Source organism: Pinus tabuliformis, chromosome 4_2 (assembly GCF_031772625.1).
Source record: "Pinus tabuliformis cultivar Carrire ecotype Pingquan chromosome 4_2, CPIR1, whole genome shotgun sequence".
NCBI lineage: Eukaryota > Viridiplantae > Streptophyta > Pinopsida > Pinales > Pinaceae > Pinus > Pinus tabuliformis.
In genome coordinates this window covers 791,031,247-791,044,696 of record NC_142304.1, presented here as the reverse complement: position 1 = coordinate 791,044,696, position 13,450 = coordinate 791,031,247, and the positions used below count along the sequence as shown (strand labels likewise).

The 13,450-nt window shown below is 38.5% G+C and overlaps 2 protein-coding genes across 2 annotated transcripts; both read right to left on the bottom strand.

The window, feature by feature from the left end:
* Window positions 1-842: 842 nt before the first annotated feature.
* Window positions 843-2,757, bottom strand: LOC149172029 (glyceraldehyde-3-phosphate dehydrogenase GAPCP2, chloroplastic-like). The gene is made up of 6 exons (XM_089426175.1): window positions 2,665-2,757; window positions 1,912-2,090; window positions 1,716-1,815; window positions 1,357-1,503; window positions 1,121-1,181; window positions 843-958 (listed from the first exon to the last, which is right to left on the bottom strand). Exons 1-6 carry the CDS (start codon window positions 2,755-2,757, stop codon window positions 843-845), a joined length of 696 nt encoding a protein of 231 aa, XP_089282301.1.
* Window positions 2,758-12,152: 9,395 nt separating this feature from the next.
* Window positions 12,153-12,896, bottom strand: LOC149172028 (uncharacterized). The gene is made up of 2 exons (XM_089426174.1): window positions 12,806-12,896; window positions 12,153-12,682 (listed from the first exon to the last, which is right to left on the bottom strand). Exons 1-2 carry the CDS (start codon window positions 12,894-12,896, stop codon window positions 12,153-12,155), a joined length of 621 nt encoding a protein of 206 aa, XP_089282300.1.
* Window positions 12,897-13,450: the final 554 nt, after the last annotated feature.

The window sequence follows — 13,450 nt, the reverse complement described above, 5'->3', positions numbered from 1 at the left end:
AGGAAAATCTAGAACTGCTGCAAGAGGACAAGAATAGATTTGGTATCAATATTTGCAAGTGAAAATTGATAACAATGGAATCATTTTTTCAACTTGGATGACTAGCATCCAGTTGAACAGTCTTAACCCAAGCCAATGAAACAAAAGAATAAATATTAAAAAAGCAAAACATTAAGATTAAATTAGGAGAAGCATAACCTGAGATAGCAGGAGTAAAAATTCCATCACCAATGAACATGCAAGTGCCAACAAGTACAAGAAGAAGCAATGCATTTTGACCGTAGACATTTGCTTCTAGCCATTTCTTTGTTCTCGCAGCACATGATCTATCTTTAATTTTTCGTCTGCTATAGGTTGTGAGTTTTTCATCTGTGTGGTGTTGATTTGGAATAGTGTTCACTTTAGCATGTCTACAGAGTAACGAATATAGAGAAAATGTTCCACCTACATCATGTCAACATAGCATCTTAGAAACCGTTGATAAAATTGCATGCATATGCACACTAAAAAGCAAGAGACATGAGTAGTTTTTGGGTAGCAGGACAAACTGAAAATTATAAAAAAAATATAAAATAAACAAAAAAAATTGACCTAAAAGTAAAACTCAGGAAAAGTATATTGGGTTTGATTAGAATCATCCAAAGAAGCTTAGAATGCAGGTCTAATGAATGGTTATGAAATTCCCAAAGGGCATTCAGTGCAACAACTCAGCCAAAAAGATGCACGATGTTTTTATTTTATTATATGCAATATTCTATGTAAATTCACGGTCGTATGTTACCTTCTCCGTTGTCATTGGCCCTCAGGACCACAAAGCCATCAATCTATATATAGAGGCCCTTTCAGTCAAATATGCATACCTTTGCAGCACCAGTTGAGCTTGGAATGATATTTTGTCCAGCACCACGACCTCCACGCCAATCCTTCATAGATGGACCATCTACTGTCTTCTGTGTAGCTATTTATAGAAATTTCATTTCTTTGTCAGATATATACATTTAACAAAAAACAAATTACAGGTACAAGAACTGAATACACATCAGATAATAACATAAGAAATTCATAACAACTTTATTATCATTTTAAATTCAGGACTTAAAACAAAGAGGCCCATGCCTACCTGTTGTTGCATGAACAGTGGTCATGAGGGCCTCAGCAATACCAAATTCTTCATTCACCACCTGTAGCCAGTCCATGAGTATTCGTTTCAGTTTTTACGGTGAGCTAATTTTGACACATAGTTATGACTCAATGACAATGTTTGCAGGAAGAAGCTTAGAGTATCTGCCCCAAAGAAACATGTTCTGCCTAAAAGAAATATCATTCAATGCGATTTGTAAGAATAGTATTATATACCTTTGCAAGAGGAGCAAGGCAATTAGTTGTGCAACTTGCATTTGAAACAATAGACATTTCAGGCTTATATGATCCTTCGTTTACTCCAACCACAAACATGGGTGCATCCGCTGATGGAGCAGAAATTACAACCTTCTTAGCTCCACCCTGCCACCAAAAGACATCAAATAAATCAAAAGAGCAATTGGAGCTATGTTGTTTCCCACCAAGGTGAACCATCTTAGAATGAAGGAGACTTAAACAATCTTAAGTACATTTGTCGATGGAAAAATATAGATGCAACAATCTTAAGTACATTTGTCGATGGAAAACTATAGATGCAAACAGAAAAAATACAAAAATTACCACAAAAAATATACCTTAAGATGTGCAGAAGCCTTCTCGGTTGTTGTAAAAGCTCCAGATGATTCTACAACATACTCAGCTCCATAGTTACCCCAGGGAATCTCTGAAGGATCCCTGTAGCAGTGGTTTCCAAGAGATCATAGCATCATTATTCTCTAAATCATAATTATCAGTGTTTATTTACACATTGGTTAATGTTAAGGGGCATACCTTTTAGAATTGACAGTAATACTGTGACCATCAATTTCAAGAGTCGTATCATCAACAATATTCAAGCTCCCTTTGTATACCCCATGAGTTGAATCATACTTAAACATGTAAGCCTGCCAGCCACAACCGCAAAACAGAAGTTTAGTCAAATTTCGGTCAATAGGAATGCTACAGTAATGCTTTCAAAAAAAATTCAGAACGGTATAAGGCACAAGAACAAATTCCATCAAGTTAAAGTTCAAAGTATGCACTGAAATTAACCCAAGGAACTTGCTCAACGTAGAGAAATTATCCTACAGCAATTGCTTGCATGCTAAGTAACAAATTGCTAGAGTCAAGCACACCTCAGCCCATGGCAATCAACCTCCCGAGATGGATTCAGCAGATCTGCTCAAAAGAATCAATGAGGGTGTGTTTTACACACCCATGGCAAGAAACCGAGAGTCTAACGAGAGATGGTCGGATCAAGACTAGGCAAATACGGACGTGGTAATAAACAAGCTAGTAATAAAAAGAAAAAACAAATAATTAAAAGTTATATAAAAAATTATTAAATAAAATAATATGACAATTAGAATATATAAATATATAAAAGTCGCCACAGCTGGACCGCTGGACTTCATGCTACCCCATGGATACCAAGTGTCGCGTTACCTGCACCCTAAGATCACCCTAAGATCGCCATGATGGAGCGACGAAGCTGGAATACGTTGTAAGTAAAGATAAGAAATCAAAGAACCATCCAGTATATGCCGTATAGGAATACCTGGGATGTTTCAGCCTCTGTGTTGATCCTGACGGTACAGAAAAGCCAGAGAACTTTCCTGCGCGTCTTTCTGCCTTCATTTTCCAGAGATAATTGGTATCTCAGACTGCCGGCTCCCGCTCAGAAAGGCCTTGCCCTGTTTAATTTAATCGTCTTCTTCTGGGCTTAGATGTGATAGAGAATTCTAGCTTTTAGGGGTGCCCTGTGTTCGATTTTGCGATGGCAATGGAGAAACAGAAAGAGACAGAGAAGGAATATCCAGGCCCTGGATTTATTTCAAGCTGCAAGGGAGCTAAATTTTTCATGAAGACGATTATAATTATGGGTTTTTTGCTTATAGCAGGCCACTATTTTCTATTTGGAAGACAAGATTTCTCCTCCTGTAAATCTCTGGCACAAGCATTTCTCCAGGGAGATTCGCACCCTGGTGCATACAGTGTCGAAATCAGAAAAACAGAGTTGAAGGATATGATCATGGCAAGTAAAATGCATAATATTGGTATTGTCATGAACAGCACCAGCAGAATCACTGAGTTAATTCATGTGAAAGAAGATCCGAACAAGAGGGTGTTTCGTCCTTATGGGAGCGCTGCATACTTGTTTATCCAAATGGGCGCTTACAGAGGAGGTCCAGCCACGTTTGCTGTAGTTGGGCTCGCTTCCAAGCCTCTCCATGTTTATGGAAAGCCACGATTTGAATGTGAATGCATCCCCAAGAATTCGTCTTCTGGAAGATTAATAAAGGGCAAGGCCTACAAAATGCTAGAGCGTGGGCACCGATGACAATGGTGGAGAGCTCATTCTTCACGCAATCCATGGCGACGAGTTTGGAAAACCAGAGAGGATCGTTGCTCTCGAGGAAGAAAAAGGTAGCTACAATGGCTCTGTTTATAGCCAGGCTCCTCCCTATGATTATCTCTACTGTGGTTCCTCCCTGTATGGTGACCTGAGTGCTCAGAGAATGAGGGAGTGGATGGCTTATCATGCCAAATTATTTGGGCCTAGGTCGCATTTTGTTTTTCACGATGCAGGTGGAGTGCATCCCCAGGTTAGAAAGGTGTTGGAGCCATGGATCAGGGCAGGTCGAGTGACATTGCAGGATGTAACAGAGCAGGAACAATATGATGGGTATTACCATAATCAATTCCTTATTGTGAACGATTGTTTGCACAGGTACAAATTCATGGCGAATTGGACTTTCTTCTTCGATGTAGATGAGTATTTGTATATTCCCCGTAGGAAAACACTGAAAGCAATATTCCATGTCCAATAAGCTTTGCTTGCAGAATAAACTGGACAGCAGCTCGGCCAACAGTACTTATTCCAGGTAAGACCCATTATATTTTCAATTAATTAGTAGTAAAGATTCGATTATGGTTTTTGGATTTGAAATTCAATGTGATAATTCTATTGTGCAGGGAATGGGGATTTGAGAACTTACAGTTTGTCATGGATTCGATACAACAGGTCGCAGGTTCGAAGCCCCGCAACCGACGTTTTCGCGAACCAGACATTTGAGGGCCTCACGACCTGCCAGGCCATGCGAGAGCAGAATCCAAGGTACGGCATTAACGATTTAACGCCTGGAATTAAACTCGTTGCGCCCCTTCGCTGCGCGTGCCCGACTGCTAAACAGGTCGCCAAAGGCATCAAGCTTATTCTCTCCTACATCGCAGATCCGGACGACAATGACGATATAATCACAGAAAAGTTCAATATAGTTCATGCAGATTTCATCTCACAGCTGTTGAACCATGGTGCATCATGGCATGCACCAGCTGCCAATGCAGGACATTGTAACAGGGAACATGGAGCTTTATTAAACCTTCGCATACCCGGGCGGAAGTAATGCTAACATTAAAACCAGACACCCGTGACGGTTAGCGAAAATGCACCGCGCTTATAGCTTTTAAGCTATGGTCGAGCCTCTTCCGCCTCGGGAAGAGGCCAAATAAGATGGCCAAGCTAAGGTGCGAATGAAACTTAGGCATATCCCCGCTCTAACCACCGTATAACAGAGAAGGAAAGCGCTGAACTAATGCTAAGTCGGGTCATAACGATTACTATAGTCCCTGCCGGATGCCAGATGGCAGGGACTAATAATGTCTAGTGAGTATAACTTGCCATTCTCAACCAAAGCTAGGCCAATTTATTATGGAAACTTGCATATGGGAGGTAGTTGCTACTCCTTTGGGTATGATAGAGTTTATAATAATCACATTATAAATAATGTCTAGTGACTATAACTTTCCATTCTCAACCAAAGCTAGATTGGTCATGTAGGCAAAAAAAAAAAAAATCTAAGCATTTGATTTGTGTATAATATAAGAATATTTTATAAAAAGTTAAATGTCTACTATCTTCTTAATAATTATTGATAATTAAATTTAATCTCTAAACTTTTTATTTAAAACTAAAAATATTTATCCACATAATTATGATTAATAAATATTAAGTATTTCAATTTAATTTAAATTTAAAAGGAATTTCTAACCCTAGAAAACCAAAACACAATGCTTAAAAATTGCAAAAAGTAACCAGTTTTACATAAAAATATTTAGAATAGTAACATCCATACCGGAATCCCACCATAATCATAACTCAAAATGTCGGGGATTTGCATTTTATTTTATGGCATTAATTAAAAATCCATGCATTTATAACATTCACTTTTTGTACTGCACTTTTTCACATTAATTAAATTAGGATATTTGGTGCACTTTTCTATGAAGTTAGGGTATATATATATATATATATATATATATATATTTTAAGAAAAGCTATAATTATTGTATAATTATTTTTAAGATAAATTTTAATCTTTAAAACATAACTACTTAAATATCTCCACCTAATAATCAAGTATCTAATTATATGAAAACTTTTAACGTTTGACACAGAACACGTTTAACACAAAACGCACATTAGAAAAACATCAATGGCATTCACGGTTTGCATTGCATTTTCTAATCACACATTACAAAGATCCAGAAAACACAGACAGAAGGGTGGAAAAAATGTAAATTTATGCTGTGTTCATAAAGCGATTTAAAAAAAAAAATTGTAAATGCATGGTGTGTTCATAAAGAGTTTTGGATATTGTTATAAATTTAATGCTGGCATTCAACATAGCCATATCTTCATTAATTTGGTTTTCATTAGATTTGCAATAATATTATATTATTCATTAGCCTATATCATTGGTTGCAATGATGTTGGACAATCTTCTTCTAAGAGGAGCTTATTTAACAAATACTTTAGCCGGAAAAAATGTTTGAAATATTTATTAAGTCTGCCCAACAATTATTTTACTATGTATTTTATTGAACTTTTTAGCTAGCTCTCTGCACTCTTAGAACGCAATGATGTTGGACAATATTCTTCTAAGAGGAGCTTATTTAACGAATACTTTAGCCGAAAAAGATGTTTGACATATTTATTAAGTCTGCCGAACAATTATTTTATTGAACTTCTTAGCTAGCTCTCTACACTCTTAGAACGTTCCCGTTCGTGGTCCACACTCTACCATTTAGTTATAAAGTATGGACCACTTGCAAAGAGTGTGAAAAACTAATTACTAAATTCAGTAAATAATTGTTTCGCAAACGGTATATAATTGTTTGTTTCTTAAATTAAATTTAAGAATAATAAATATTATTGTTTTGAGGCTTTTGCGATTTGTATTTGTATTTTGTGTAGAATTTTTTATGGGATTATTACATCTATAATTTTTTGTATCGACGAACCATCCATTGTGACTCATATATATATATATATATATATATATATATATATAAAACTCCAAACAATTAATTTAGTAAAAATTACATTTTTAAACACAGTAAAATACATATAAAATAAAATAAAATTATATATAATACAGTAAACGCTATGATAGATATGACATTTACGGATTAACAATTGAATTCAAGCTGGAATAGTTAATATGGTTCAGACTACAAGTGTCAAACTTTATGGTTGGTGTACTTTACCATGTGATTCACCTAATTTTAGCGTGGTTGATACACAAATGTCAACATATACCTTATTCCCGCTATCATTCTTATCTATTTGGTGATTTTTTTATTGGTTAACTATCTCTGTAGAATTCCCTCCGGCTCGGCATTGCATCGACAAAGGAAGTTGGGTGTGGAGATCTTACGGTCAACCTTGTCTTCATTTGGCACCAATCCTCCTATCGACTGTCTAGTTTCCTTTCTGTTATTCCTTTTGCTCCAGGAACTCCGCTCTGCCTTTCTCCATGCCTTACATGGCACTGGATCTACCTACAGCGCTGGGTTGGAACCTCGTTGCATGGTCCCCTCCACTTTGCTACGAATTCATTCTCGTGCTGCAACTCCCATGAAGGCAAGGTAAACTGAGTTAACTTTAATTCCATAGGCGCAGTTTCCTTTGCTGATACCATATTTCCTTTCTCAATGCTTAAACTATTATGGTGTTTTCCTACAGGTGTATCAACGAAGGAATCAGCTACTTCTCCAAACAAAGAGCTATGCTTCCAACCAAACCCCTCCACTCGTAGCTTCTCGAGTAAGCAACGACCACAGTTTTTTGGGTTGTTGGAATTATCGTTGTTTAGACTCTTTTGGGTGCACTACCTTCTAGCTCCTAGGTTTCCATTGTGGAAGTATGAGAAGTGGAAAGCGCCGAATAGCTCCGTGCCACTGCTGGGTACTCTGTTCTCTTGCAAAAGTTAAAGTATATTTAGATCTATTGAGTCTATTGACCAATGTGGAGTCCATAGGCTGAATTATTGAGTTTCTTGGACTTTGTATGCTTTCGGGAGACCTTGGTTAGCTCCACATGTTACTATATTTACAGTATTGCATTCTGAGAAGATAATTTTCGTAAGTATTGCACCCTGAATTTTGTATAGCACGGTTTCCTAAATTTAGGCGTGCAACCAAGGGTTGATTGTGTATGTCGACATCATGCTTATTTTGTTGCATTGTTTGTGTTCAGATATATTTATTTGTTTTTCTATTTGTTAATATTGATGCACTGAGAATTGGTAAATTTCATGTTAAGAACACCTGAATGGCTCACACTGGGTACATGTCTGAAAGGTTTAATCTGTTATTGGTTCTCCATTGCGAATGTTAAATTCTATTTTATTGGCTGTTGTTTCATTAAATATAGAATTTTGTTGAGACTGATAGGTGGTTTTTCCTTCCTCTGATGCTGAGGGTTCCTCTATCGCAAAGGGTTTTTGTAATTTCTTGAATACGTCGAGTCATATGCAAGTAAAGACCTCCGCATTACTTGGTCGACTCAGGTAAACGTCGACCCTATAGTCTTCCGTGTCCTCTGGTTGCGTTACAGCTTCTTTCTGGTTTAATATTTGTTTGTATGAGCTGGTCATGAACTGTTGTTTCTATTTTCGTTTGGTATGGATAAAAAAATAATAACTGTATAATTTCATAATATCTACTATCGTGTTGCATCGGTTGTTTAACAAGGTGGCTCGGCCTTGAGCTCAACTATCCTCTAGACAACCTTGTCATAGAAAAGATTATTGTTTTTACTTAGGGTTTGACACGGTAAAACTGATTACTTTTTTGCCAGAAACTCAGGTCTTATTCCTTAATTTTTTCCTATTTCTATCTGTATTGTCTTAGGGTTACACAATGTGGTCTATCCCCCTGCCCACTTGATTTTCTACCTTTTCTTTTTGATGAGGGTTACCAGAGATTATTGATTTCTTAGGACAATCTATACAGTCTAACTGCTTTCAATTTTTACATGGACTACATAGATTACTTTACACAGTAACAGGATTTTAATCTTGATTATCATGGAGGAATCTATACATAATATATGAAATATCAGGGTTTAATTTTCATAACAGAATCTATACCAAGTGTACAGGTTTTAATCCTAAACCTTTTAGAAGAGAAATTAACAATTTTCCTAAGCCAGCTTTTCCTGTAAAGTTTTCTCTTCTCTTACTTGCAAACACAGAAGTAATTCTCCATACCTGATTCCAGTAATGCAATTGAAGTATTCTTTAAGTAAGAATCACCTCTAATCTCTTCTGCTTGTCTTCCACCCGACCATGAGGTGGTCCTCCTCGACCCAACCTCCCCCCAAGCACTCTTGCAAGACCATTGTCTTTTGCAAGATTCTGGGACTACAAGCCTACGCTATCTAGTCATCACCAGACTTAGCATCTTCTACAAGAATCCAACATTTCAAGCCTGCACTATCTGGTCATCACCAGACTTAGTGTCTGCTGCAAGATTTTGGCACTCAAAGCCTGCACTATCTGGTCATCACCAGACTTAGCGTGTTGCAAGATTATGGCACTCAAGCCTGTGCTATTTGGTCATCACCAGACTTAGCATTTTTTTGTTTCCCTTCTCCGTCTGTCCCTACAACACAGTCTCCCCTTTTCCTTCCCCTCGCTTCCTTTTCCTTTGGAAGCATCTATAGTTGGGGAAGGTAGTTAGGGTTTTACTCGCAATTGCCATTCTCACTTTTTAACCTCCTTCATGAGGAGTCGCTGCATCCATTAACACATTGTTTTCTTTTAATTAACAATAATGAGCAACATAACAATAATTAATGAAGTTAAATTCAAACAGTGATGGTAACAATTATTTAGTTTACCCCAAAAGTAACAATAATCAAATAGTTGAACTTACTGTTGTTAATAAAATATTACAGTTTTACTAGGGGCATTACATCTCCCCCTCCTGAAACTCAACATCGTCCCGATGTTTTCCACTCATAAACAATTCGGGATAAGCTTCCCTCATGATCTGTTCATCCTCCCAGGTGGCCTCATCTGGCCCAAAGTGCTGCCATTGCACTTTAACCTGGGCGATGGCTCGTTTCCGCAGCACGACCTTTCTCTGATCGAGTATGTTCATTGGCTCGACTAGAAATTCTCCTTCTAGTTCTACCTGAAACACACAATATCTTAATCAGTTTCTCTCCTTAGCAACCAATTTTGGTTTGTGCTATTTAAGACATTTCCTTACCTGAATGTCTTGCCAACTAACTATGTGCTTAGGGTCATATACATATTTCTTTAATACTGATACATGGAAGACATTATGGACCCGGATGTGGCTAGGCAGGGCAAGCTAGTATGCCACCGGCCCAACCCTCGCTAAAATTTGAAAAGGTCCACAAAAACGGGGTGCCAATTTGGTGCAACCATTCCATCGTAAGGTACTCTTTTTGGCTCGAATCCTTACATACACATGATCTCCTACCTGATATTCTTTAAAGTTCCTCTTCCGATCTGCAAAGCTTTTTTGTCTATCTTGAGCTACTTTTAAATTGGCTCGCACCTTTTTGACCATTTCTTCCATCTCTTTTAGCATCTCAGGGCCCAACATAAGTCTGTCTTCCGGTCCACCCCAACTAGAGGGTGTATGACATTTCCGTCCGTAAAGCACTTCGAATGGGCTCATCTGTAAAGACACATGATAACCATTATTATATGCAAACTCTACCAGATGCAAATATTCTTCCCACTGGGATGGTTGCTGCATCACATATGACCTCAACATATCTTCTACCACCTGGTTCACCTGTTCAGTCTGTCCGTCGGTTTGCGGATGATATGCGGTGCTAAAATTTAGTTGAGTTCCCAATCCCTCAAATAAAGTCCTCCAAAATGCTGATGTAAACTTAACATCGCAGTTAGAAATTATAGTTTTGGGTAAACCGTGCAGCTTAAATATGTTCTGCATAAAAATGTTTGCAATTTGTGCTGCTTGGTAAGTGGACTGTACCGGTATGAAGTGGGATGATTTGCTTAGTTTGTCCACCACTACTATGATGGAATCATTGTTCCTCTTGGATTTAGGCAATCCTGTTATAAAATCCATAGTAATGATTTCCCACTTCCACTTTGGTATGGGTAATGGCTGTAATAGTCCAGCAAGATGTTGATGTTATATTTTAACATGTTTGCACTCTATGCAACGTGCCAAATATTATATCACTTCCTTCTTCATGCCCGGCTAGTAGTATTCCCTCCGAAGTGATGTTATGAGCTTCTGGTATCCTGGGTGTCCTGCATACGGACTCTTATGACATTCATCCAAAATCATTTTTTGATGCCATCTTGGTTGGGTACATATATTCTCTTCTTGTAATACAACATACTAGCTGCATTTAGCTCATAACCTTGTTGCATTATGTCACTGGTTAAGTTCTGCACTTGTTGTTTTAATTGCTGATAAATCTGATCTTGTTCAGCTGCCTTTTTAATTTCCTCGCTGAGGGTAGACCACCCTTCACTAAAAGAAATTTCGTAGAGGTAATGTACTTTTCGACTTAAAGCATCAGCCACACAGTTTTCTTTTCCTTTCAGGTGTTTAATCTCGAAATCGAATCCACTCAAGAAATCCACCCACTGAGCTTGCCTAGCATTTAAAGTCGGCTGGTTGAAATAACTAGTCAGGCTGTGGTGGTCTGTCATCAATAAAAATTTCTTCCCCACCAAATAATGACGCCACATTTTTGAGGCATGTATGACAACGGTCAACTCCAGATCATAAGCAGAATATTTCTGTTCATGCTCTTTCAATTTTCTAGACTCGTAAGCGATCACTTTCCCTTCTTGCATCAACACTCCCCCTACTCCTTCTTTACTCGCATCTGTGCAAACCACATAATCCTTTTCCGGGTCTGCTATGCTCAATATTGGTGTGGTGGTGAGCAGATGTTTGAGCTGTTCAAAACTCCTTTGACATTCCGTAGTCCATTTAAATATTTTTCCCTTTTTTTGTAGGGAAGTGATAGGGTAAGCAACTCTTGAAAACCCTTCCACAAACCGCCTGTAGTATCCTGCCAATCCCATGAAAGATCTTATGTCTACCACATCCTTTGGTATTGGCCACTCCATTATGGTCCTTATCTTTTCGGGGTCCACTGCAATACCCTCTTTGGTGATAATATGTCCCAAGTACTGGATCTGCTCCTTAAAGAAATCACATTTGTTATACTTGGCATATAGTTGATGTTCCCGTAGTGTTTGTAAAACCAACCTGAGATGCTCCTCATGTTCTTTGACATTCTGGGAATATATTAGTATATCATCAATAAAAATTAACACAAAATTGTCTAAATACTGATGAAATATGTTATTCATCAAGCACATAAATGTCGCAGGTGCATTGGTCAACCCGAAAGGTAGTACCACAAACTCATAGTGTCCATAGTGAGTTTGAAAATAAGTTTTGGCTATGTCCTCCTCCTTGATTCTGATTTTGTGGTATCCGGATCGCAAATCGATTTTTGAAAACAATGTTGCCCCTTTTACTTGATCAAAAGTTTCATCAATACGGGGTAATGGATATTTATTCTTAACTGTCAATTTATTCAGTTGTCGATAGTCCATGCACATACGAAGGGTTCCATCCTTCTTCTTGATGAACAGCACGGGAGCTCCCCAGGGTGATACACTAGGGCAGATGTATTTCTTGTCCAACAGCTCTTACAGTTGCATCTTTAATTCTGTCAATTCTGGTACGCTCATCCAATATGGCACTCGGGACATCGGGGCCGCACCAGGTATCAATTCTATGGTAAAGTCTATGTCTCTCTTAGGTGGCAGCCCTGGTATTTCTTCGGGAAACACATCTGCAAATTCTTGCACCACTGGAATGCTTTCCAAGGTATCAGTTTTATCCTTTGAATTGGCATAACCAAATTGAATAGCATATACTTGACATTTTTTCCTGATGCACTTTGCTAATTGTGAGGCGGTAATTGGCCGAATCTGTACTGGCTTCACAATACCTTGGATCTCCTGTTTTTTCCCCAGTTCATCTTGGTAAGAGATTGTCTTTGTTTTACAGTTTATTATGGACCAGCGTTTTTCCAGCCAGTCCATCCCTATCATCACATCATATGATCCAAGGGGAAGTATGTTTAATTCTGTCGTCACCGTCTGGCCTGCTATCTTCAGTGGGCAGTTATTGACCTTGGCTAGCACTCGCCTTTTTGCCCCCGTTGCGAGCTGAACTAGCCATGGGTTTTTAAACTTAACAGATTGCAATTTACAATTTTCCATGACCTTGGGACTAACATAACTTAATGTAGCTCCAGAATCAATTAAAATAGATACGGTTCGATCAAAGATCTTACCTTCGAACTCCACCATAGTTGGCTGGTATTCAGCTTGATGATCCTCGAGGGCAGCATTAATTCTTGGTATGGTCCGAGCCACATCACCCATTGTAGATGCTTCATAAATCTGTGACACTTGATCATTACCCTTTCGATGAGGGCAGTTATTAATGTAGTGTTTCCCGCCACAGCCCCAGCACTATACTGGCGACCTTGCTGCCCCTTTGTTATCAACTCTGCCAGGTTGCTCACTAAATCTGGATTCGATGGGTGGCTTTAATCTGAGCTGGTTTCTGGGCTGGTTCTTGCTATTTGGCCCCTTGGAAGGTCCCTTACTGAAGCTGCCACGAGCTCCCTTGGCACCCACAGTCATCTTACTGCCCTTTCTATAAGTCCAACACTTTCCAAAATTTTCTCCCTTCTATTTATTCTGCTGGTAGCATATCCTAGCTTTCCGTATCGCTTCATCCATTGTTCTCGGGTTGTCAAACTCAATTCTTTCCCTCATTGTCTGGGGTAGACTGCTAACAAACCATTGTACTTTTGCCTTTTCCTCCCGTATGTATGGTACATAGCGGAGCAGAGAGGTAAATTTAGTGATAAATTCATCCATTGTCTGCTGCCCAAGCCGCAGATCATGAAATTCCCTTGCCTTTTTGTCAT

What these genes read in the sequence shown, in the direction of transcription:
- LOC149172029 (XM_089426175.1), bottom strand. Translation starts at nt 2,757, where the DNA reads ATGAAGGCAGAAAGACGCGCAGGAAAGTTCTCTGGCTTTTCTGTACCG. An exon ending in ATCCCAGGTATTCCTATACG is followed by an intron (nt 2,091 to 2,664) that starts GCATATACTGGA and finishes TTTTTTTGAAAG; the next exon opens with CATTACTGTAGCATTCCTAT. An exon ending in AGGCTTCTGCACATCTTAAG is followed by an intron (nt 1,504 to 1,715) that starts GTATATTTTTTG and finishes TTTTGGTGGCAG; the next exon opens with GGTGGAGCTAAGAAGGTTGT.
- LOC149172028 (XM_089426174.1), bottom strand. Translation starts at nt 12,896, where the DNA reads ATGGGTGATGTGGCTCGGACCATACCAAGAATTAATGCTGCCCTCGAG. An exon ending in AACTATGGTGGAGTTCGAAG is followed by an intron (nt 12,683 to 12,805) that starts GTAAGATCTTTG and finishes ACCCATGGCTAG; the next exon opens with TTCAGCTCGCAACGGGGGCA.